Genomic DNA, 25,479 nt, shown 5'->3' on the forward strand with positions numbered 1-25,479 from the left:
CCCTATGTTTCTGGATCAAGTCTGAGAATGGTTTCAGACAATTTTTTTTATAGTTGATTTTTGTTTTTTTTTTTACTAGGCTCACGTGTCTACGTTCATGCCTCTAGACTCACATCTCCAGGCTCACGTTGTAGGAGGTTCACATATCTAGGCCCACATCTACAGGTTCACGTCTCTAGGCTCACTTGTCAAGTTCATGTTCTCTTGGCTCACGTATATGCAGGTTCACGTATCCATGTTCACGTATGTAGGCTCGTGCCTTTTTTATATGAACTCAGCTCACGAACTTTCCTTATGTGAAAGACCTACTTGGCACACGAAAATCTAGGGACTGGACCTATGACAGGATTGGTATTATGCAATTATTGGGTATGTACTTAATTTTCCAATAATTTTGAAGAACAAGAACTTTCCTTGGAATTTGCAGCTTATACAGATTGCATAACAAGAATATCTTCCAAAGACATGGATAGGTGTGTTTGTATGAGTCTTTATGGTTATAATAATTAGTCCATACTATATTAGGTGACCTACCTCTATGCTCACGTTTGCAAGCGCTCATGTCTATATGCTCACCTGTCCAAAGTCACGTGTGTTGGATTGTAAGCTTACATCACCTACCTAAGAGCTAGTTTGAGCTAGTTATTGATCGTTTTTTGTGATTTTTTGGACTTGATGAGGTGTGGTTAATGTTCTTAATGATATAATGCAACTAATTATTTTTAATGGCTTCTACTCTACTAATTCCACAATGCATGAATAAATTATTAAAAAAATATAAAATACATGAACAAAAATTGACAATTTCACTTTAATTCAACCTAATGGTGCTCATGTTTTCGAAGTGGATTCCACTCCTAATCGTAAGTGCTAAGCTAATTCTTAGATCAAAGCAATTAAATCTAAGCCTCTTGGACTCCAATTTCATACAAATCATCAAAAAACCTGGATTTCACCTTACCAATAGATGATCATTAAATGCACAAACAAACACATCCAATGCTCCAAAACCGTAAGTTTTTTTGGAGTGTGATCTCCTAATCAACACTGACCAATATTAAACAATTCCAATAGCTTGAAATGGATGAAAAAACGAAGCTAATTCCTAAGCTAGTTCCGAACGACGACACCAAATATGTTCAAGTCTTAGCCTTGCTGACGCATGTTATCCTTCAAGCTACAACTTCCCATTGTGGATGCACTAAGTCGTCTATTGCATCCTCACTCTATTGTCACACCGGAATGCTCCTTGCCAAAAGGATGAGGGAGAGTTCTCAATGCCTAGATAGAAACAAGAAGAGATGGTCCTTCATATGGTTCTCTCTCATAAAGACAAGGGAAGAAGAAGAAGATATTGCAAGATAAAAACCTACAATCAAACCTATCTAGCATGCATCCATCAAGCAAGCAAGATTTAAACGCATGTAAGCAAGCAAGAAGAGAGAAGAGAGCTCCCAAGTAAACTATTGCAAGGGAATGATTGTTCATTACTTATTTTCAAAAATGACATATATACAAAAGACTAGTTTTCATAATAAGTCGTTCAAACTAGTTTATGTGCTCCAACGCTCTCTTATAACAAATAAGCGTCCATTTGTGCGCGAGTAAGATGGTAAAGCGCCTTATGGTAGAACGAGCGGATGAAACCACGTTAACAAACTAAGTGGTTAACAAAAGGTTAAGAACTCTAGTAATTTTTAAATAGAGATGTTTTGTTTAACAACGGTCAAAGTATTCTAAGAAACATTGGTTGAAAATCGTAAAGCTAAGAAGTCAATTCATGTAGAGGTGAAACGAAGGAGTTTTTGATTAGCAAGTACGAAGATTTTACCTTGCCCTCTACAACACTTTTCAAAGGTCTCAAAAGAGCAAAGGCCACATATCCAAACAAAACACAATGCAATATAGCAATCAAACCATGCTTTTATGAGTTTTATCATGCACAAATTATGCACTTGAATAGGATGCTATATAATATATTCATTAAGAAGATGGAATCTTGTTAATATTTCAAGGAAAAGAACACAATTGGTGTCAAGTAGTTGTATGATGCATCAAATATAGAATCAATTGTTGGTGGCTAAAGGCTATGCACAAAAGTATGGCATAGATTATGACAGGACTTTTGTTCATTACAACCAAGATGACAAATTTAGAATATTGATCTTCATGGCTATTGGAACATGGGAGGATGCTTTCTTGAATGGCTTTTCGTATATGAAGAAATTCACGTGACACAACCCATTGAATTTACTAATCATGACAAAGAAAACATGGTGAGTCGTCCTCAACAAAGAAGCCTTTATGGCCTTAAGCAAGCTTGTTATCGTGATTGACAGTCCATGAACATAGGCTTCAAGAAAATGGAATCTGATCACTATACGCATGATAGTGAAGATGTCAATGTTAGCTGACTGAGCCACTTTACCCAAGGACCTAAATAGAGCCACTAGAATAAAACTTAAAGAGCCTTCCACACTCCATCACATTAGAATAAGACTAAAAGAGCCTGCCGAACTCCACATCCAATATTGGGGTTGTGGATGATAAGACCTCTCTACTTGTGTAAGAAAAGCTTACAGATCAACAATTGGAAAAGTAGACAACTCATCCTACCCCCCCCCCCCCCCCCCCCCCCCCCCCCACATCTACCTGAAACTTTTCTTTTGGTTCACAAAATACTTGAAACTTGTTTTATTGGCTGCTCCTTGTCATTGGACCGTGTGAGCTCTGAAATAAGCAGGGGCAGGATGTAAGGTGACTCAGAAAATTGGCAGCCACAAGTCGCCTAAGCGGTGGTTTGAAAAACAGATGTGAAAACCCAGGCAGGTCATACAAGCCATAGCTAGCAATGCACAAGCTGGTGGTATGAGCCACGTGGAACTTGTTGCTGGTGAGGTGTTGCTTCAAGACATGCCTTTGGCACACTTGAATTGTTGTTTGGGAAACTACTGTACTCTCCTATTCACACTTTTCGGATGCTTTACTTCACCTTTATCTCTTCTCTGAGCTCCTTAATGACTGAAGCAAACTTTCCCAAGATAGGAGACAGCAACACACATCCTTACTATATGTAGGCTGACCCAACACATCCTAATCCCAACCCTTATATTCATTTAGTGAAACTCGATTTTAATCATCAAAATGAATCTGTTGCTATATACATAAAGAGATCAAGTCAAAGAAGTATCTCAAAATGTGAACCCTTCACAAGTTGAGTACTTTAGACAGATGACTCCTAGAATTTTGATTATCCAGTCCCATCTGCACAAGTTCACTCAAATACAGGAATCCCCAATATGTAAGTGAACAAGATTCTGTATTGAATAGCATATATCCCCCCCCCCCCCCCTCTTCCTTTTTCCTGTGCGAACATCCTCAAAACCTTGAATTTCCTCTTCTAAATCTTTGATCTAGAAAAGCCATGCGACAATTCGCATAATCAAAAACAATGGTGAAATGTTTTAGCATTTCCGCACATACGACACCTGCACAGTATCCCGAAAGGCCCATTTGCTGGCCAGTTTTGCTGGGGACGAGAGCTGTAAGGTCCGTAAACGAGCAACCTGCTATTTCAAAATTCTGAATGTTTCCATAGTCTGCCTGCAAAATGATCCAGCAAATTTATATTTTAGACAAGATATTCCATACAACATTTACATTTCAAATATAATGATAATAGATACAAGCAGCATAACAAGAGCAAATAATAAGCATAACAAAAAAAAAAAATTGGATATCGTATATTAAATATGTGCAAGGGTGCGAACACGAGTGTGCATGCCTGCATGCATGACCGTGCATGTATGTGTGTGTGGTGTATGTAAATAAAATATATCTATTTTATTGGGTCAATTATCTCTATATCTGCTGTGTCTAAATGTGCTACATGCACCTCCAGAGATGAGGAACCAAACCACTACCTGAGAAACATAGAGTGTCCTTCCTCTCCCTAACGTTGCCGGCATGTCAGCTGCCGGCTGGTCGTCAAACCCTTTTACGGCACTACTGGGAAACATCAACCCCGGGCCCGCAGCGCCTGTATCCAGCATCAGCAGCACTTCTTGCCCATTTATTTTTGCAAGCATATGTGGAACCCTGTCGTACAAGTACATCCTCTGTACCAAAAGTGTTCAGTATTTTAGAAAATTACTGTTAAAAGGATACTAAAAATTTGTACAACTGCCCATTTTGGGGGCTTGGACAAGGGAGATTTTCTGTCCACCACGAATGGCCGGCCATGACCTTCCCCTTTCAGGAAGAGGAGGTGGTACATAAAGTCCCTTTTCATAGAGCTGTCCTAGTACTAGTTTAAAAATCACAGCTCAGACCTGCCACTGTATTCCACGAGCTCGGGGTGACGCTTCATAATCCACTGGATCGTACAATGACAAAGTGCGGTCCCTATGCGACATCTCTACAATAGAGCCATAGAAGATATCGAACCCACAAAGCCCTTCAGCATCTTTCAACAATTTGTCTATACCAATCTGCATGGTTGTGATCAAACAACCAATCATTACCATAAAAAACAACTCACAGTAGCATGAGCCAAAATATCACAGCAAAGCTTCATTCACAAGTAGTAATGTAAGGCAACCCGTCAGGGGTTGGTGGGGGTGGGAATAGTAGTAGGAGTGGAGGTGAGTTGGGGTGCGAGTGTTGATCTAGCCACAAGAATAAAACTCACCTGCACAAAAACTGGGTCTTTGATCTTTAGAGGTCCAAGCTGAAAGCTTGATCCTCGGGAAAATCGTGTTGACAGCTGCAACAAACTTGCCAAACTAAGTGCAATCTCTCCCATGATTGTGTATGTACACGCACCAGTCAAGCTAACATATAACAACGCTAAAGAGAGAAACCCTGCTTTGCAAAGCAGACATACATCTTTTGTATAATGTAGTATCACAACAAACTACTTCCCTTACCGTATGGCCACCAGAAATGCTGGTTGCATGCACCTCTCCAAAAGTGGACAAACCAAGTTGTCTTGCCTGTGACCAAAACCAAAAACTCCACGACTCAAAAAAAAACATGCAATAGGACATGAGTTCATTGAATGGTCAACAAAATCATGGAAAACCCAGCATTGACAAAATCTACTATTCTCATGCATGCACAGAAATCCTCTTGCAATGGTTTGTACCATTCTTTGAGTGATGGCCAGTGTGCCTGTTCCTGTATCAACTATGAAATTCCCGGCTTCCCTCCCATTGATGAGGGGTCGAACAACGTAGTGGCCTGTCCTCGACTTGTTCATCTGCAAGCCAGTTATGATCAGAAATAATTAGACAAGCAACATAATTTCACTGATAATCCTTCACCCACAGGAAGGAACTTGGATGGGGAAGACCCGCGAATTCAACATGCGAAAACCCACAAGCTTAACTGGCACCCGAGATTGCCATACGTGAAAGGTGGAGCGGTGGTCTGTGTATAGCCTCTTACAGGAGGCAAAAATTACTTAAAACATCACAAAGTTGTCATGACAATCCAGACACTACTTACCTGCATAAAAGGGGAGCAGGATCTATCGAACTCGGAGCTTGGATATAGTGCATTGTGGCGTGGAAGCAGCAAAGAATCTGGAAAAGAATACACAAATTCGTTTTCCACTGTGTCCAATGCAGCCTTCACAATCCCAAAATTTTCTCTTGTACAAGAAGAGCGGCGAATGGACAGCATAGGCAATCTGAAGCTACGGTTTGGCTGCAACAAGTTCAGAAGTTAGCAAGACATGGGCGAAATCCACTTGCCAAATTGCAATAACCAGCTCCTCAATTATAAGAAAAGGGACCGTCCTGTACCAAAACTTTTTGCCAATTTAGGAAATCCCAGCCCCGACCTTGGTGGCATTGACCGAAAGACATTCCCACAGGCAGCCATGTGTTTCTGTTGACCAAAATATGAGCCACCACCTACAGAGAGCAGTTACCATCCAAGTTGGTAGACACCAGGATCATTTGCAGATTGGGCAACTGGGAAAAGACATTACACCATACCACCAGTACTTTATGTAGCTTTCTCTTAAAACAGGGCTTACTTAGATAAGAAATATTAAAAAAATATCATCGCGGTCTAGCACATACAAACGAATCAAATGTTAAGAGCTCTTAACCTTGTCACAATCCCAAGCCCCTATCCCTTCCTAAAACCATGGCACACTTAGCTGCTAGCTGCTTGGTTTCCAAAGGTTGGCATAGAACTCAACAAAGGAAGTCGGGACACGGAAACAATAGGGTCCACAGTACGAGGACTAACGTCTCTTAGTAAACAAAACAATACTTACGTCCTCAAGCATATGTTGCTCACACTCGTGAGTTTTTCCTCTCAATTAACTAAAAGTTTACAGAAGTTAACATTTGAGCATCTTGTGCCTTCGGAATTTTTGTTCTTTCATGATCTTTTGCTATTTCTACTTGAACTTACAATGTGGCATTCTTTTTGCTATTCCCTAGATTTCAGCCATTCAGCACTTCCAAGGGTTGGTCATTCATGTTTCAAATCCTATTTCATGTGCATGACTCTTAAGGGAGGGGTAGACAGCTCCTCCATAGACAAAAGAGTAAGAGTAAATGTGTGCTGCTCACTGGAAGAAAAACCTTTCGATGTAGATTGTTATGTCCTTGACAGTCCTTCATGTACTTTGTGCGAGGAAGGGCATGGTGTATCACGCCACGCTTGGAGACTACCTTGCACATCGAGAGGGCCCTGATCCCATCAAGCAAAGTTGGAGGACATTCACTTGTGAGTGATATAGAAGAAAGAAAGAAAGATATATTAACATACACACTGTGCACATGACATACTCCCCTTCCTCTAAGAGCTCACTCCTAAGCTCACTAAAAGCCAAGGTAATCTCTCTGAAGAGCAGTCAATGTCTCCCATGTAGCGTCCTCCTCAACACGATCCTTCCACTTGATCTGGTATTCCGTGATGAGCGTATTACGCAATCTTCTTTCACGAAATCCAAGAATCTTTTCAGGTCCGTGTGGAACAAATGTCATGTCTTCGACATCTATGATTTCTTGACGAGTAACTAACTGGTCTCCACCCAGTACTTCCTAAGTCTACTGACATGAAATACAGGATGAATTTTCACATGAGAAGGCAAATCCAATTCATATGCAACAGAACCAATCCGTCGTGTAATACGAAATGATCCACAGTATCTAGGGGATAATTTCAAAGATCGACCTGTCCGTAAAGTCTCGGAATCTTTCAGAACTCGCAAATATACCATCGTGCCTTCAGAGTACTCTCTGGATGAACGATGTCTATTAGAATAAAATCTGTCTCGGTCTTGAGCACTTCTAATAGATTCCTTCGCAACTTGTAACATTTCTTGCATATCTTGCAAAAAATTACGTGCTGCATCATGCTGAAGTCCTGAGAAACCCACTGTAAGAGGTGATCTAGGTTGAAAACCATACATAAGCATGAAAGGACTAAAACATGTACTCGTATGCTTAGTACTATTATATGCAAATTCTAACATAGGAAGATAATCCTCCCATGAACTCTGTCTTTTAGATACATATGCTCGAAGCATATCCTCCAAAATTTGATTCACTCTTTCAGTCTGGCCATCAAATTGAGGAAGATATGAGGAACTCAAATTCAAAGTTGTTTCCAATTTCTCAAAAACAAGTTTCCAAAAATCACTCGTAAACTTAGTCCCTATCACTGACTATGTCCTGCGGTAACCCGTACAGTCTAAACAATTGCTCGATAAACTGCCTTGCTAATTACGTAGCTGTAATAGTCTTCCGGGTCGGTAAAAATCTAGCCATTTTTGTCAAGCGATCTACCACAACCCAAATAGAATTGTGGCCTGAGGAACTCAAATTCAAAGTTGTTTCCAATTTCTCAAAAACAAGTTTCCAAAAATCACTCGTAAACTTAGTCCCTATCACTGACTATGTCCTGCGGTAACCCGTACAGTCTAAACAATTGCTCAATAAACTGCCTTGCTAATTACGTAGCTGTAATAGTCTTCCGGGTCGGTAAAAATCTAGCCATTTTTGTCAAGCGATCTACCACAACCCAAATAGAATTGTGGCCTGAGGAACTCAAATTCAAAGTTGTTTCCAATTTCTCAAAAACAAGTTTCCAAAAATCACTCGTAAACTTAGTCTCTATCACTGACTATGTCCTGCGGTAACCCGTACAGTCTAAACAATTGCTCGATAAACTGCCTTGCTAATTACGTAGCTGTAATAGTCTTCCAGGTCGGTAAAAATCTAGCCACTTTTGTCAAGCGATCTACCACAACCCAAATAGAATTGTGGCCTTGATGTGTTCTTGGCAATCCGGTAATAAAATCCATGAAAATACTTTCCCATTTATTACCTGGGATTTGCAAAGGATGCAACAACCCAGCCTGTCTAAAGTGTTCAGCTTTATTAGCTTGACAAACTTGACACTTGAGAACATTATCTTTTACATACCCTTTCATCTTTAGCCAATAAAAAGTGTGTTTCACTAACGATAGTGTCTTATGTACCCCAGGATGTCTAGCAGAAGGGACGTCGTGACACTCCTTAAGAATCTTGGACCTAACGTCCGGGATCTATGGTACACAAATTTTGTCATTACGGAATAGTAAACCATTCCGAATCATCCACTGGCCTCCTGCAGCCTGAATGGTAGACTGCTCAGTCATCAAGTCTTGGTCAATCAATGAGCTTTCGTCCTGGATCTTCTGCCAAAATGGATCAAAATAACTATCAGTCTTGCAAAGCCCTCTCAATGACTGAAATAAGTCAGTAGAAATCTCGATGAACGACAAAGTATTCACCTCTCTAATTCGACTAAGCGCATCTGCAACACTATTCATGGACCCTTTTCGATAACGAATCTCAAAATCAAAATCTTGCATTAACTCAGCCCAACGAGCTTTCCTTCCTCTCAAATCATCCGCATCACACACATACTTTGATTGACTGATGATCAATCAATACCACAAACTTGGAGCCATATAAATAATGTCTCCAAACCTTGAGAGCGTGAATCACAGCATAAAGCTCCTTCTCAAGGGTTGGCCACCAATGAGATTGAGTGTCGTCTAGCTTTTTACTTTCAAAAGCAACAAGTCTACCATCTTGAAATAGAGCAGCCCCGATGGCATAGTCACTGGCATCAGTTTCAAGAACATAAGGCCGACTAGGATCGGGTAATGCTAAGATAGGTGCTTCCTTGACTTTATCTTTCAAAAGTCTGAATGTCACGTACATCCCGTACTTGGATGTCACGTAGACATTTCTGTACACAGTACAAAAGGTGCAGGACCTGGGATGGTGAACTGGTCCCATGTGAGCCCAGTCCGAGACGAGTCAGCCAGGGATCCATCTCAGTTGTCCGAGGTCAGGTGTGCATTGTCCTGCACAGGAGTCTAAGGTCAAGTGTGCACTGTCCTGCACATGAAACAGTGCCAGTCCGCGCTGTGAGTCTCCCTCTAGAATGATGTCAGTGATTCTGTGTATCTGGTATGGTACCGGATGCCAGATCACTGAGTAGTTAGTTAGGGTTTGCGTTTAGAACAAGGGGCCAGCCCATAGGGCTACCCCGGCTTTGTGTGGGCATGGGGATAGTGTGGAACCACCCCCATGAGGGCCAGGAAGGCCCTGGCTGAACCCACCAGCCATGGAGGGGCTGTAGGACAGCCCTAGGGGCAGGCCAGGGGTAGCCGACTGATTATCCAGCCATGGGAGGGGTGTAGGGCAAGTATGGGGCAGCCCATACAGGCTGCCCAGTCCCGAAACAGCCTAGAAAAGGTGCCCAAACTTGACTTAAAGCAGGCGCCTAATGTCCAGCCAGCCAAGAAGAGATGAGCAGACTTTATGGGATTTTTTTCAGCATTAAATGGGATTTTTCCAGCATTTAATGCTAGATTTACAGTCGTGGGACAGAATATTTCTGGCCATTTGGATTTACAGCTGGCCGACTGCTCATGATTGAGTAGTATAAATAGTGGAGGCCACAATCCCATTCATTCATCTCATTCTCCACCAAGAGCTCAAGCATAAGAGGCTAGACAAAGCCAAGAGGGTGCTAAGCAAAGGGGTGAAGGATTCAGGTCAAGGGCAAGGTATTCCCAGCCAAGAAAAGGTCCAAGATTGCTGTATTTTCTTTCAGATTTCTGATCATTCTAATAAAGCAAATACACCATCCGTGGTGGGGGCCCTACAGAGGGTAATTGGGACCCAATACTGTTTTTCTGCACATCTCCTTTTGTCACCAATTGGCCGACCATTTGGTCCATCTCCAGATTTGTGTCTCGTTCACTTCAGGCCAGGCCGGTGTCTCATGTGAAGAGGCCAGTTTTCTAGCTTGACATGGACGGGAGCCAGACTGGTGCCACCCGTGTGTTAGCAAGAAGGTGTCGTATGGACGGGAGTCAGACTGGTGCTACCCATGTATCACCTGGATTGTGTTCTATCCATGGGAATGTCACGCGTGACGCCATGGAAGAGCAAGTATTCGTGCTGTGTCTTGCCTGTGGGACTTTCACTCCATAGGGAGGCTCGTGCCTGGAACTGTGTCTTACCTATGGGACTGTCACTCCATAGGAAGACCAGGATTTATGTTTTACATCGTGCCATTTTTGTGCCCGACAGATATTTTGTACTTGTTCCATGAACGGGAGATATGTCCATGATACTATTTACACATGCACTCATGTTCTGCATGTTTGAAACTGTTTTCGCATGACTTGTATTTTTGTGTTTGCCTGTTTGTCGTGTTACTTACTGAGCGGGGACGCCTGCCAATGAGTCGTGAAGTTTGCTCTGTCTTCTGACGAGTTTTGGTGCATGTGAACAGGTGGTAAGTGTATTGCACATGTTGGTTTAATGGTTTATTTTCTAACCTTTCATTTTATAAGGTTATATGTTCACACTCACTTAAAAGTGGGCACCCACTTAGGGGCCAAGGTGGGGAGCCTCACTTATCTTGTGTGTGTGTGGGGGTGGGTGCATGGTCACCTACCCACACCACCTTGGAGCTGGCCGCCCACATGCAAACATGGGGAGCCAGCCAACTCAAATTGTTAACTCCCCCTCCAACCTTTACAAAAAGGGAGCCACCACTTCTATCGAAGCATCCCGGCGTTCATCTCCTTGGTTTTTCAGGCTGCGCCAACCTCATCCCCACAGCTGACGGCGGCGCCCTTTGTCCAGCGGGCTGACGGCTGCCTGTGCACTTCATCTATAGCAACTGTGTGACCAACTTCGCAGGGCTGTCTTCTCTGCTCTACAGGCGACCATACAGGCTGCGCCTGTCCACTGCAGGCATCCCCTCTTCTTTCAGCAGCCAGGCGGCTGTGGCTGTGCGCCTCCAGACATGCAGCCAAACAGGCTGCGCTGCCTACCTCAGCAGGCGGCTGTGAGCCTGTTCCCCAGCCAGCAGCGCTCTGCCCTCAGGCGGCTGCACTACAGATAGCTTCGCAGCCTACCACAGCAGCCGACTGTGTGTCCATCACCAGCACGCTGTGTGTGTTCTTCTCCAACAAGCTGTGCTCTGCAGCCAGGCAGTTGTCCACCACCAGCAGGCTGCGCTTCAGCTCCAGCACGTGGCTGTTGACTGTGCGCTTCATCCCCTTTTTTTTTTTTTTTTTTTTTTCCGAGAAAAGATCCTTTCATTAGTTATGTAAAAAACCGCCCGGAGGGCTACAAAAGAGATCTCTCCTGCTCCTACCAGAGAGAAGAGCAGTGAATACATCATGGCAGCCCGGGAGACTCTCCCTAGGTGCTGCAAAATACAAGCATCAGTCTAAAGGACTGAGCGGCTAAATCATACAATGGGGGGGGGGAAAAGCCAAACAGGTGGCCTGTAGTGCCAACGGGGGGATCCCGTGTGTAGGGAATAGAACGGGCCGCAGCGCCAAGTGGTATGAAAGGCCTGGCGCCGTAAGATCGCCTCATCCGAGTCTCCCCGGATGCGGTCGTACTGTCCTCGCAGGGTGTGGATCAACTCCTGCCAAATCCCCCGAACAGTCTCTGCTGGTGGCTCCAATCTCCCCTCAAAGGCCGTAAAGCACCGGGCCCTCCAGGTGAACCAGATGGTGAGGCTGCTGAGGAGCTCCCATCGTAAATCCCTCTCCTGTGTCCAGCTGGCGGACGAGAAATCCGGTGCCGGAACCAGGCGAGGCTGGCCCCTAATAAATCTGATGGCCTGACTGCCCTGCTCCATCTCATAGCCCATAGCAGGCCCTGACGAAGTCGACCAAGCAGCGGCACCCCACGTAAACATACCCTCTGGAGAGAGGGGGGCCAGAATACGCAGCATCCGCAGCCAAATCTGCTGTGCCTGAGGGCAGTCCCACAGGCAATGTCTCTGTGTCTCCATAGGGTGGCCGCATCGGACGCAGGCCGCCGGAAGACCGCTGTAAACAAGCCAAGTGCCAACTGCTGAGCCCCTGTGGGCGACCAGCCACTGAAAAGCCGAGATCCTGCGGGCCTGTCGACTAGCCCAGAGCCGAGCCCAGAAATCCTCCAGGAACTCCTGTGATAGTCCCTGCAATCGCCAATGCCCCGCTGCCGCTGGAGAAACCGTCCTCCTCGCCGACAAGATATGCCGTCCCAGCCTAACAGTATACTGGAAAAATGTGATCTCTGTGGCCTCAAGGGATGCATAAGGATCATGCCACTCGTACTCTCCGGGGTCCCACTGCAGCCGGGCCAAGGGGCGCGCTGCATATGCCCAGATGCGCCAATCCGGGAGCACGTCCGCAGGGTCGGGGTCAATATGCCACTTCCGAGAAGCGGCAGCCACTACCCGAATCCTCTGAAAGGTGCACTCTGCAACCAAAGGCGACTCCACCTCCACTCTCTGAAGTCTGCCCTCATCCTGAATCTCATAATAGAGGCATCTGCCATCCTCAGTGCTAGCTCTGACAGCAATCAGGATCTCCAACTGTGTAAAGGCTCCCATCCATCGTGGGGCCGCTGGCTCGAGAGGTGTGAACCACTCCTCTGAAAGTGCCTCCTGAATATCATCCCTCATAATCAATCCCCCTCTGAAGTGACTCAGCCTCTCCACCTGGGTCTCCTCTGGTAGACTGCAGAAAGCCTGCCAGTCTCCAAAACTACGAGCCGGGCCTGCCGCTAAAGGTCCCCAGGCTAGACGAGGCCGAGAACCCAGCATATGGCCATGCTCTGTACGAACCGCTGGGCTCCAGATGAGCGGCTGCCTGGCCCGCTCCTCAACACAAGAAGGAGGCCGCTGAGAGAGCCCCGGTCTCACCAGCTCCCAAGCTCTCAGGATACTCAGAGCAAATCTGTCCTCCCATCCTCTACTGAGGCCTGTCCTCCTCATCTCTATGAAGATCCATCGAATCTCTGGTGCCCAAGTACCCCCTGCAGGAGGCGCCCGGGCCTGCAGTCGCTGCAAGAGGAGCTCTTTCCAAGGCTCAGCGCCTGGAAGCAACCCCCGAACAATAAGCTTCCCCAATAAGGCTCTACTCTGATCGACTGGATCTATAATGCCCAAACCGCCCTGAGCCAGCGGAAGTGTAATAACTGCCCATGCAACCTTTGCCCGAGCTGGCTGACCGTCCCGCCCAGACCACAGAAAGTTCCTGATCAGCCTCTGTACCTGGCTGATGCAAGAGCTCGAGAAAATCCAGCAAGACGTAATGTACCACATAGTCGCTAACAGCACCTGATTTGCCACCACCACCCTACCAGCCAAGGATAGTCGAGCTGTACTCCAATACAATAGCTTCTTCCGAATGCTCAGAAGAAGCGGGGCAATCTGCTGCTCAGGTGACAAATCGAGGCCGATCTGGCATCCCAAATACCGCACTGCTGTGCCGGGAGGAATCCATCTAAAACCGGGGTCCGGACTCCATGCCGGAGTGGGAGCACTACTGATCCAAAAGGCGACTGTCTTGCGCCAATTGATCAATGCTCCCGAAGCTGCACTAAAAACCTGGAGCGACTGCTCTGCCCGAATAAGATTGGCCTCTTGGCCATGCAAAAATAAGCCCGTGTCGTCTGCAAACTCAGCATCAAGCAAATCCTCCCCCCGGACTGGGAGCTGAAGTCCTCTCAAACCAACCTCCTCTGCCGACAAATACATACTCATAGCCTCCGCAAAGAAGAGAAAAAGGAAAGGAGCGAGAGGACACCCCTGACGGACTGATCTGGTCAGCTCAAAAATCGGCCCCCGACCTCCTGCAATCAGCACCTGGCTGCGAGCTGTGGAATACAAAGCTGCCACCCCTCTGATCCATCCTGGCTCAAAGCCCAGGCGTAGCATAGTGCCCTCTAAGAATCCCCAATCGACTCTATCGTATGCCTTCTCAAAATCGAGAAGCATCACGACCAAGTCCTCACCAAGAAACCTGGCTCGGGCCGTCGCCTCCCAGAAAGTAAAGATGTTGTCAAGGATACTGCGCTCCTTGACAAATCCTGTCTGAGTAGCATGAATCAACTCCCCCAGGAAGGGCTGGATCCTCAAACTCAAGGCCTTTGCCAAGACCTTGTAGACAGTATTGAGGATCGTAATAGGCCTCCAATGCCGAATATCATCTGATACTCCCTCCCCCTTGGGGATAAGATAGATCAAGCCCTCTGAAAAGCTCTGCGGCATCACCCCAGTGTCCAAAACATGCTGAAAGCCCCTGCGGAGGCCTGACCCCAAAAGGTCCCAGTAGCGCATAAAGAAGGCCGGCGTCAGTCCGTCCTCCCCTGGGCAACTATGTCGCGGTAGGACCCTCAAGGCCTCGGCAAGCTCAGTCTCTGACAGAGGCGCACCTAAAACTGTGCGCATATGATCTGTGACCCTCCTCTGCACATGGGCCCACACAGTCTGTCTGCATACATCCCGAGCCTCAGTGGCTGGCTCCGCTGAGAGCAAATCACTATAAAAAGCTGTGGCAATGTCTCTGATCTCCCCGAGCTCAGTAGCTATCGATCCATCCGGTCTACCAAGCTGGCGAACCCCTGCTCGCGCATGACGGGGTCCAGTGATCTCAAAAAACTCCCCAGTCACTCTATCACCAAGCTGCGTCCACTGAGAGGCCTGACGACGATAGTAAAACTCATGTCTCTGCTCCTCTGCCTCTCTAACCTCCTGGCGGGCCTGGCTCAGCTGGGACGCCACCCACTCACATGCTGGCTGCTGCTCCTGAAGGCGCTGTAGCGAAGCAAGGCTACGTCTCAGCCGTTGCTCCCGCTCGCGAATCTCTCCCAGTCGTGTCAAAGCTGCAGCATGCAGAAAAGAGCTAAGATCAATGAGTCCCTGGGCACACTGGCCCGCTGCATCCTGGTCAGAGCACTGACTATCCTGCCAGATCCTCTCAATGTCCTCAGCAAGACTGGGGTCTGCAAGTACCCGCTCTGGGATCCTCAACTGCAAGCTGGGCTCCCGAGTCCCCTCCTCCAATGTCAATATAACTGGCGCATGATCTGAAAATGAGGTGCCAGCAAGAATGCCGACGGAGCCCCCTCGCTCCCCCAACCAATCGCCCACATAAAAGCGATCAATCCGAGATAGATTAGTCCCTCCCTGTCGGCGATCCGACCGAGAGAAACTAAGACTGTCCTGAGACCGGGAGAAAGCCCCATGCTGCCATGCATCAGTGATCCTCAGTGACATGCAAAACCGGTCCCAAGCTGCAAGCTCCGTGCCGTGCACTGTAACATGACTGCCTCCCACCCTATCTGCCGGGTCCTCAAGCATGTTGAAGTCTCCCCCAACACACCAATGTGCAACCTCTGGCAATGCATCTGTAACCTGAGTCCAAAACTCTGCTCTGGCACTAGCATGATTGGGCGCATAGATGTTGAGCACACCCAATAGCTCATCATGCATCCTCAGAATGACATACTGTGCTCTGCCAGGCACAATGATCCCTCGATCCACAATGGCCTGCCGCCATGCATCTGCAATAACCATGCATACTCCTCCCTGTCCACCCAAAGGACCAAACCCTGCAGACCAGAAAGTGTCCCATCTACCAGGCATCACCGAACCATATCTCCGGATCCTGCTCTCACCCAAGTGGTGCTCCTGCATCATCAGAATGTCTATGCTGCCACCAACCAGGCATCTCTGTAGCTCCTGCCTCAAGCAGCCTCGATAACGTATAAAGTGTGCTCCGCCGAGGCCCTGAACATTCCATGAGATGATCCTCATGGATGTCCTACTGAGGTGGATGCTGTCTCAGCCGTGCGGCGAGCCTTCGCAAGCGGCTTGGATGGAGAGTAGTCCCCATCCGAACGGCTGCGAGTCTGCCCACCCGGTGTACTGCAAGAATCCCGGATCAGGCGCCAGTGGCTGTGACCCATGGCGACTGCCTCCTGCTCTGACATAGTAACCTCGTGTACACTCACATATCCTGGGTCGCGTGCCAAGTCTGCAACTATGCGCACGACCAAATGCCGAATCCCGGATGTATCCACACTCCCGGGATCCAAGAAAAAATGAGCCAACTCCCAAAGTCGGCCTATCACATCTGTAACCTCCAGATCGCTCATGTGATGAGAAAACTCAACTGCCTGAGTCTTCAACGTGCTGAGAGCGAGCTCTAGAGTCCACTCCCGGTCACAAGGTCCACAAAGAGGGAATGAGAAGGCCACCGCTGAGTCTAGTGCCTCCTCCCCGCGGGCCGGAGGTATCACTACATGCACTCGGATGGGAGCTGGCTCATGGGGGCCCTCGGCTCCAAAAAGCCGTGTAAAGGTATAATCAAACGCCTCCGAGCGCTGACGAATGCCGAGGCGACTCAGCCGACTGCGGATAGATGAAATCCGTGAGGCCCTAATCGGCATAGGTCTCCTCTGAGATGCTCGAGCGAGGTCAGTGCTCAGCGCCCTCCGGACTGCAGGTGAGCGCCAGGGAACTGCCAGGACCTCCCGGGAAGGCGAGGCGGGCGGAGGGGGAGGAGGGGGAGGCGAGGGGGGAGGAGAGGGAGCCGCTGCCGAGACCGGAGCGGGGGCGGGAGGAGGCGATGGTGGACGCGAGGCGGTGGGAGGGGGTGGGTGTGGGGGAGGTGAAGGAGGGGGAGCTGGCATCTCCTGGTCCTCGGTCACTGCAGGGGTCTCCTCCTGAAGGGGAGCAAATCTGTTCCTCACGGGAACCCAGTGAGGCTGAGCCTGTGGCTGCTGCTGCAGCGGTACCTGGGCGCGCTGCTGAGGCTGTCTCCCTCGACGGCGCCCCTGTCCTGGCTGCCACTCCGAGGTCTCTGTGGCCTGAGCAGGTGTCCCTGAGGCAGCCTGCCGGGCCGAATCTGCGGGCGGGCCGTCCGTGGCCTGCTGCTGTGGTGAGGGCCGAGGTCTCCTGCGAGGGCAGGCCTTGGCCAAATGGCCGACCTGCCTACAAATGAAGCACTGGTTCGGGAGCCCCGAGAACTCCACTCTCTGATCTATCCACCCCCCCCCTATCCTAGGTAGCTGAATGACCTTAGGAAGGGAGGAGATGTCAGATACCAACACTCTGACCGAAGGTAACCCAGCTGCTCTGGCCACCACTGAAGCTGCTGAGGGGCCCGTCTCAAGAACCGAGCCCACCAAAGCTCCGAGCCTGGGGAGGAGCGGAAGATACTCCCGGCGGAGACCAGGGAAACAAACTGTAATATGGAAGAGGCGCTCTCCCTGCTCCGCCGCTGCTGGGTCAAATCCATGCTGCCAAGGCCTGAAGAAAGCCCGAGCACCCCTGATATCCAGAGGACTCATGGCAAGGACCTTGGCAACGCTCTGGGCGGCCTCGAACTCGATCTGATAATGTCCCCGGCCCAAGAGCTGTACATCCAGGATCTTGCCCACATCTGCAAGAAGGCGGGCCTGAAGAAGATCCCTGATCTCCCCTCTGCTGGGGCGAGTGCCGACTATACGGCAGATGGTGGAGTGAGCCTGAAGGCGCTCCACCTCTGCGGTGAGGCTCGCTTCCTCTTCCGGCGAAAGAGAAAGCCTGATGGGGATGACCTCGGGGGCGGGCGAGGGGGCTGCAGAAGAGTCCCTCTGAGGCGAGGCGGGAGGAGTCTCCATCAGAGTCTGAAGCTCAAGCGAAGGCGAGGCGAAAGCGGAAAACCCTGCAAGAAGCGGGCTGCACACCAAGAGGCGGAAGGACGGGTGACGATAAGGAAGAAAAACAAAAAAAACCCCCTAAGGGAAATAGCAGCACGACAGAGGAGGGAAGGGGGGGCGGAAAATGGAGGAGAGGCCCAGAGGGGGGAAGGCGGCGACAATGCGAGAGGGAAAAAGGGGGGGGGGCGCTGCTGAATGGCGGCGAGAATGAAGAAGCGAAGAGGCGGGGGGGGGGGGGGGGGCGGAATGGCGGCAGCGGGGAGGGAGGGGAAAGGCGGCAGCGGGGAGGGGAGAGGCGGCAGCGGGGAGGGGGGCGACCTGGCGAAGAGGGGGGGGTGGAGGCGCAGAAGCGCTGATGGAGGGGGGGGCGGCGCAGCAGCGAGGAAGGGGGGGGGGCGCAGAGGCGAGCAGAGGGGAAAAACGGGGGGCAGAGGAGAGAGGGGGCGCGAGGAGGGGGGGGGATCGAGGTGCGCAGAGCAGGGGGGGGGGGCGGGAGCTTCAGCGAGCGAGCAGGTTGTCTCCGAGCAAAAGCAATCTTTGTTTTTGCCCGCGCTTCATCCCCTTTTGCTGGCGGCTTCTCTTCAAAGTGGCAGCTACTACTCTTCTTCCTTCTCCACAAGAAGGTGGCTGTGACCTGCACAGCGGGTGGTAGTTTCTCCATTACAGGCGGGTGTGCCTCCTTTTCATAGGCGGCATCTCCTTTCCTCAAGAGGTTATACTTTTTCCCAAAACAACTACTCCACTCGACTTGCTGCTGTGTCTCGGTGTCCCTCTCAAGTAGCTGCACACAGACACCATGGGTATTGGTCTTCCATCTGCCATCCACAAGTAAGTGAATTTTCATATTTAAGTAAAGTACTTTGTGATAAATCTGATAAGGGATTCTCTCCACTGCAACACCCGTTCGGTGCCAGGTAGTTCAAGCTCTTGGAGAACCACGGTCCAAAGGTGTTGAGATCGGGAGAGCGAGGCGTTAGTACGGGAGCGCCTGTTTGTGCGTGGTCCTGGAACACCAGTGGGGCGCTCTCCGCCGCAGAGTCCAGTGAAGGCACAGGACTGTAGAGACTCGACCACTCCGGTGGTCACTCTACTTCGAACGTCGACTTCGAGCCTTTTGTTTGGTACTGTATTCATTTGTACATGGACATCATCTGGTTCTTGGAACCCATGGAGCATTGTATTTGTTAAATACTCCCAATAATATATTATATATTGAGGGGGGGGGTCGGCCCGTTCCGGCCCCAGTGCTGGTGTCCATCTATCTCATTTCATTTCATTTCAATTTCAAGTTGTTATTAAGTTGTCCATTTCAAATTGTGATATTAAGTTGTGCTATTACGCGTGTGGGTGTCCAACGGAGTCTATTCCCACTTGACGGGATCGGTTTCATTGGTATCAGAGCACGGTTGTTTCCCCCTTCCTAGTGGGGAAATGAACCTGTGTATTGGACCCCCCGCTTTTAGCACACTTGACACAATGGACAGCCAAGGCAACCCTTTGGAAGTGCCTAATTCGAGGGGTCCATCTAGTGCCTCTCGTGGTTCTGATACTCTGCAAGGAAGGCACAAGCCCCTTGAAAGGGTTAATGATAGTGAATCAAAGGGACAACTGTCTCGAGGAAAGATAGTCATGCTAGAAGAAGAGCCTGATGCAATGAGGGCTGAAATGGAACATATGAGAAAGCTTTTGCAGGCACGAGCAAGAGTTGAAATTTTTGCATGAAGATCCCCATGTGCAAAGTGCCATTGAAGCTAGGAAAGCTGATGCAATGGTAGATGTAACTTTTGAGTCCATGGCACGGGAAGTGGGCAAGAAGCCAAGGGAGTTGGCACTTGCCTACCTCCTCCGCAAAGGTGACATCAAAGAGGGGGACGACGGAGAGCTGAAATTCAGAAATCCACCTCGCTTGAAGCATGGAGATCCCGCATCTCAAAGGTTGAGGTCTTTTATGCAAAAGGAAGAGGTGACAGTCACCTCTCGACATGCATCTTCTCCACAAGGCACAAAGCCTGACAGGTATATGTATGCCAGTGCTCATGGAGGCCATGAAAGTCACATACATTCAAGACATGTATCCCATGGTAGGGGTGACAGGTCTGCAACTAGAAGAGCTTTGCCCACTGAATTGTCTCATGGAGAGACATTGCCTTATGCAGGAAAGTCACATGCATCTGATTCTCAGGTTCGTGGAGCACATGCCACCGTGCTTCATGAAACTTCTATGATGGCCCATGGAGCCCATGCAGATAGGGCTGCCCCGTTGGATAAGGGGAAAAGCAAAAGAGAAGACCATGAGCCTCATGCCAGAAAGCTCAAGGAATTTAAAGCAGGTGACAAATCTGTCAAGTTTGATGTTTTTCATGGAGAGCATGATGCTTCTAAAGTGTTAGCATTTGTGGCACAGTTTGACATTGCCTTTAGCGATGAGGACTTCACTAAGAAGTCAAAAGTACGCCATGCTAGCATGTTTTTGAAAGGAACCGCTGCTCATTGGTGGATCACTGAAAAGATCACCAAGGACCCCATTTGCACCTGGAAGGAATTTAAGGACAGATTCTATGCTCAGTTTTTGCCACCAAATGCGGAGCAAACTCTCACCCAAAAGTGGGACAGACTTGAGCAAAGAGATAATGAAAGTGTGCAACAGTATGTCAACAAGTTTTGGAAAGTGTTGCTGGAAGTAACTCCCTTTATGCAAATCACTGAGGATGAAAGAAAGAGGAAGTTTCGCTCCGGACTGCAACCAGCATATCGTTCGGGCATTGAATTACACCCGAAACATACTTTGCAACAGCTCACAGCTTCTGCTCTTGCTACGGAGCAATTGGTGCTCAAAATTAAGCAGGATCAAGGCAGTTCAAAGGGGAAAGACAAGGCTGTCCCAAATCTGCAAAAAGGTGGACAGCCACCTAAAAATAACTTCCGGGAGACCCACAAGGGTGGTAAAGCTGAAAATACCACATCTAAATGTTGGGTTTTATGCTGTGTATGCACCCAGAGGAGTGCTAGTGATCATCAATAGATTACTGGGACACTTTTTACTTCAGTTAGTGGAGGTTTTTTCCCCCAGTTTAGCTTAGTTACACTTATAAACAGTTTATAAGTGTTTTGGTCCACCCGGCACATTTTATGGCCGGACATGTGAACACATCTTTTAGGTCACTTTATTATGTGGCTAACCTCCAAACCCTAACCCTAACAGCTGAAAGCCTTCATTTGGTATCAGAGCTTCCAGGTTGGCCTGCCCTTGCCCTGCCCGTACAATTCAACACCACTATCCGTACTGCCCGTACAGCTTCATTAGCTTCGCCTGCAACAGTCCGTACACTGTAGCTGCTCGTACAACTTCGCCGACAGCTACTGTCCTGCTCCGTACACTTGTGCAGTACCCGTTCTGTTCCATATCTACGCAGACCACACCTGCGCAGACAGCAGTATTGTCCTGCGCAGACAGCCGTACAGCTGTCAGTACACGCGACTTGCATCATTCACTGCTGCGTACCTGTTCAGTACCAGTCAACTGTACCTGCTGTGCATTCGACTGCAGCTTCCGTTGCTTCTGTACCAGTCGACTGTACCTGCTGTGCATTCGACTGCAGCTTTCGTACTGCTTCCGTACTGTACCTGCACGCCCTGCTTCAATACCTACTTCCGTACAGTACCACGACTGTACCTGCTGTACAGTACAGTAGTGGTAAGCATTACAAGTTTTGAATTTTGGGCATTTTTATTTTCTCTGTGAAAATCTTTTGGCAGATACAGGCAGACTTTCTTGCAAAGAAAACTCTACAGGTTTCTTGCAAGGTTTTGGGTGCAGTAACTTTGGGCAATTTTTGGGCATTTTGGCACTGTGTAAGCCATTTTTGCTGCTCTACTCAGTCAGTGGTGCATTGTGTTGCACATTCAGAGGATTGAGAGTGCAGGCATATTTGGGTTAACTGTATTCAGTGGAGTACAGTTGCTTTCAGGGTTCTTGCTATTGGGTTTTTTGATACACAGGTACAACATTGTGCATTGGCATAATGGCAAATCAACAGCAGAGTGATGTATTCACGTATTTGTCTAAGGAAGACAAATTGGACAGCACGAACTACTCCTTGTGGAGTTTTATGCTGAAAAATGTGCTTGTGGCAAAAGGTCTTTGGGATTTTGTTAGTGGTGATGAACCACGTCCAGGTCCATTGGCTCCAGAGACTCCTCCCCAAGGGGGTGCTCGTGGACGAGGACAACAGGTACAGGCTCCAGGTCAGCCATTGCCTGTTCAAAGAACAAATGCTCAGAAGACATGGGATGCCAGAGATGCACAAGCCTTGTCACTCATTGCATTGTCAGTACAGAGGTCTATTATACCTCATATTCGTTCAGCTGGCTCTTCACAGAATGCATGGGTGACTTTGGAGCAGATGTATGCTGCTCGTAATGAGGCTCGAATCTCGTTTTTGAAAAGAGAGCTGGAAAATCAGAAAATGCATGAAGGAGATGATATGTCTAGCCACTTAAACAAGCTGCAGGATTTGAGAGAGCAACTCATCAATGTGGATGAGATTATTCCTGAGACACAGCTTGTGTCCATCATCTTGCACTCTTTGCCAAGATCTTACTTGGCTTTTCATACCTCTTTGAACCTCAGCATGAGGAATGCTGTTGAACCCCTCAAGTATCAGGAACTTGTTGCTCTCTTGCTACAAGAAGAGCAAATGAAGAATATGAATATGAACACAAGTGCTGAACAAGCATTTACTACAGGTCAAAAGGGGAAAGGCAAATCTCAGCCAAAGAGTTCAAATCAGAATTCAGGTGATGGTGGTTCATCTCAGGATACCAAGAAAAGTGATGGACAGCCCAAGAAGAAGGGCAAATGTCATTACTGTAAGAAGCCAGGTCACTACATCACAGAGTGTAGAAAGAGGATTGCCAAAGAGAAGGCAAAGGAATCTGGGATGTCTGTAAATGATGCCTCTAAAGCTCCTCCAGAGACTGCTTCTTTTGTTGAGGACAGGGATTACTGTTTCTATACATGCAGCTATGATGCCTCTTGGTCTTCACAGGCACTTAGTATGACAGAGCATGCATGTACTTGGTATTTTTATAGTGGTGCTTCAAAGCATATCACATCTCGCAGGGATTTGTTTTGTCATGTAGGCCCTGCCCCTGTTGGCAAAACTGTTCAGTGTGCCAACAATGCTTCATATCCAGTTCGTGGCATTGGGGAGATTCAGCTCACAGCCATTGATGGCTCTATTCTTCGCCTTACAGATGCCTTATATGTACCAGGAATAAAGAAGAATTTGTTGTCCATTTCTTCTTTAGCACATTGTGGTATGCAAGTCCACTTTGATGATGATAAATGCATGGTCAGAGACAAAGCTAATGCTTTGACCTTGATGCTTACTGGTACATTATGTCATGGACTTTATCAGTTGGATGCATTTCAGCCAGTGGATCAGTCTGCTTATAATGCATTCACTCTTACTCCAGCTATGGTTGATGCGGAGTTATGGCATGCTCGCATGGGGCATGTAAATTTTGGTAGTCTTATGCTTATGCAGCGACATAACATGTTTACAGACCTACCTCTCATGGAGAAGCCTCCAAATCACATTTGTGAAGGATGTATTTTGGGAAAAATGCATCGGTTTTCCTTCCCACGTGATCAGGCTCTACGAGCAACTACAAAGTTGCAGCTTATACACAGTGATCTTTGTGGTCCCATGCAGACGAAGTCATTAGGAGGTTGCTTCTATTTTGCTACATTTATTGATGACTTCTCTCGTATATGCTGGGTCGATCCTTTGACACAGAAATCACAGGTATATGATGCATTTTTGGCCTTTGTAGCACTTGCTAAAACAGAGTCAGGATGCAAGGTTAAGACTCTCCGTTCTGACCGAGGAGGGGAATATATGTCACACATGTTGAATTCCTTTCTTGAGAGTAGAGGTATAAAACATTAGTTTACCACTCCTTATACTCCACAGCAGAATGGGGTTGCAGAAAGGAAGAATCGGTCACTCATGGAGATGGCCAGATGTATGCTAAAAGCAAAGAGGCTACCACATATCTTTTGGGTGGAAGCTGTCATGTGTGCTTGTCATATTTTGAATCGATGTCCTACAAAGGCATTGGTTTCCATTACTCCTTTTGAGGCTTGGCATGGCAGCAAGCCTTCGGTATCACATTTTCGTATTTTTGGGTGTCTTGCATATGCACACATACCCAAAGAGTTGAGGAGGAAGTTGGATGATAAAGCCACAAAATGCATTTTTGTTGGGTATAGCCGTGAGAGCAAGGGCTACCGGTTATATGACCCTGTAACTTGGTTGAACACAATGCTAATCAATACACTTAAATACACTAAGATTTGAAGGACACTTGCTCAAATACAAGAAGTAAATTGCTGAATTTGACAAGAGGCACACAATGAGCCGGAACGGCCGACCCCTCCCTTGAGTAAATTGTATTACTATTGGAGAAATTCAATACATAGTTTCACGGGCATCCATTGCCAAATCCTCCATGCCAATGCATATGAAATTCAGCATTTAGAAAACAATGGTATGTCGATGTAGATCACCAAGGAGCTGCCTTGATGCCCGGCCCGACTTCAGTGCCCATATTCTCTACCATTGGCTCTATGTTCTACCAAGCAAGGTAGCAACATCTTCAAGAGCACATAGGACAAGAGAAATACTACACAGGGCGGCTAAACAAGGAGTCCTGCCCTTCTACTGAGTAAGTAATGACAATACATTGTCCAATTACCTTACCAGTCTTCATAGAAGTTGTTGCAAGCGGAAGCCTTCACGTTGGAAGCTTTAGAAGTGTTGATATCTTCGATTTGCCGCAATCCTTCGCGACAAAAGTCTTCAAGAGGATGAAGGGAACCTTGGGAAAGCTTCCCCTATGGTTCAACTTGAGAAAGGAAGGCTGAAATTAGGGTTTTCAGCAAAAAGACCAGAAATTACAGCAAAAATGAGAGCTGTTTTGCTGAATTTCAGTCATTGGGAGTGAGTAGGAGAGTGATTAGCACTTGGAAACACCCTTGGAAGCTTGGAAAACACCCTAGCAAGTTGGGTATGGCTATGGAGAGCTTGGAAATGGAGAGAAATGGTGGAAAACAGAGTTTTCAGCCTCCAAAAATCCTCATGAAGAGAAAACACGAATTTCTCTTAATAAGTAAGTGAATTGGGGTCCAATCAGGTGAAGGGACATGGGGAGATGCCCATTTATGAGTAAAAAGGGAGGATCAGGTCCTGGACATTGAGTCTTGTCCGCCTCGGGACTTCAGTGAGTGTGAACTTGGAAGCGGTCATAATTTATAAGTGACTTTTGGCCGCCCAAACTTTAATGAAGTGGGAACGCACTCACTTATAAATATTAGCTAAGTCCTAAGGGCTATTTGAGCCTAGATTGGGTAATACTTACCACCTGTTCACATGCCACACAA

General features: G+C 47.7%; 1 protein-coding gene across 2 annotated transcripts in view; it reads right to left on the minus strand.

Annotated features, from left to right (window-relative positions):
* Positions 1-3,115: 3,115 nt before the first annotated feature.
* LOC147634276 (uncharacterized) overlaps positions 3,116-25,479 on the minus strand; it is a 38,938-nt gene continuing 16,574 nt past the window's right edge. For both annotated transcript variants that reach the window (XM_086805405.1, XM_086805404.1), the window contains exons 6-13: positions 5,808-5,918; positions 5,509-5,709; positions 5,147-5,260; positions 4,929-4,994; positions 4,691-4,765; positions 4,332-4,490; positions 3,924-4,118; positions 3,116-3,603 (exon numbers count right to left, since the gene is read on the minus strand). In XM_086805405.1, coding sequence (XP_086661531.1) covers positions 3,379-3,603; positions 3,924-4,118; positions 4,332-4,490; positions 4,691-4,765; positions 4,929-4,994; positions 5,147-5,260; positions 5,509-5,709; positions 5,808-5,918 — 1,146 coding nt within the window. In that variant the 3' untranslated portion in view covers positions 3,116-3,378. The remainder of the gene's footprint in view (positions 3,604-3,923; positions 4,119-4,331; positions 4,491-4,690; positions 4,766-4,928; positions 4,995-5,146; positions 5,261-5,508; positions 5,710-5,807; positions 5,919-25,479) is intronic.

Source organism: Cibotium barometz, chromosome 11, assembly GCF_041138505.1.
Source record: "Cibotium barometz isolate CiBa-2024 chromosome 11, ASM4113850v1, whole genome shotgun sequence".
In the NCBI taxonomy this organism is placed as follows: domain Eukaryota; kingdom Viridiplantae; phylum Streptophyta; class Polypodiopsida; order Cyatheales; family Cibotiaceae; genus Cibotium; species Cibotium barometz.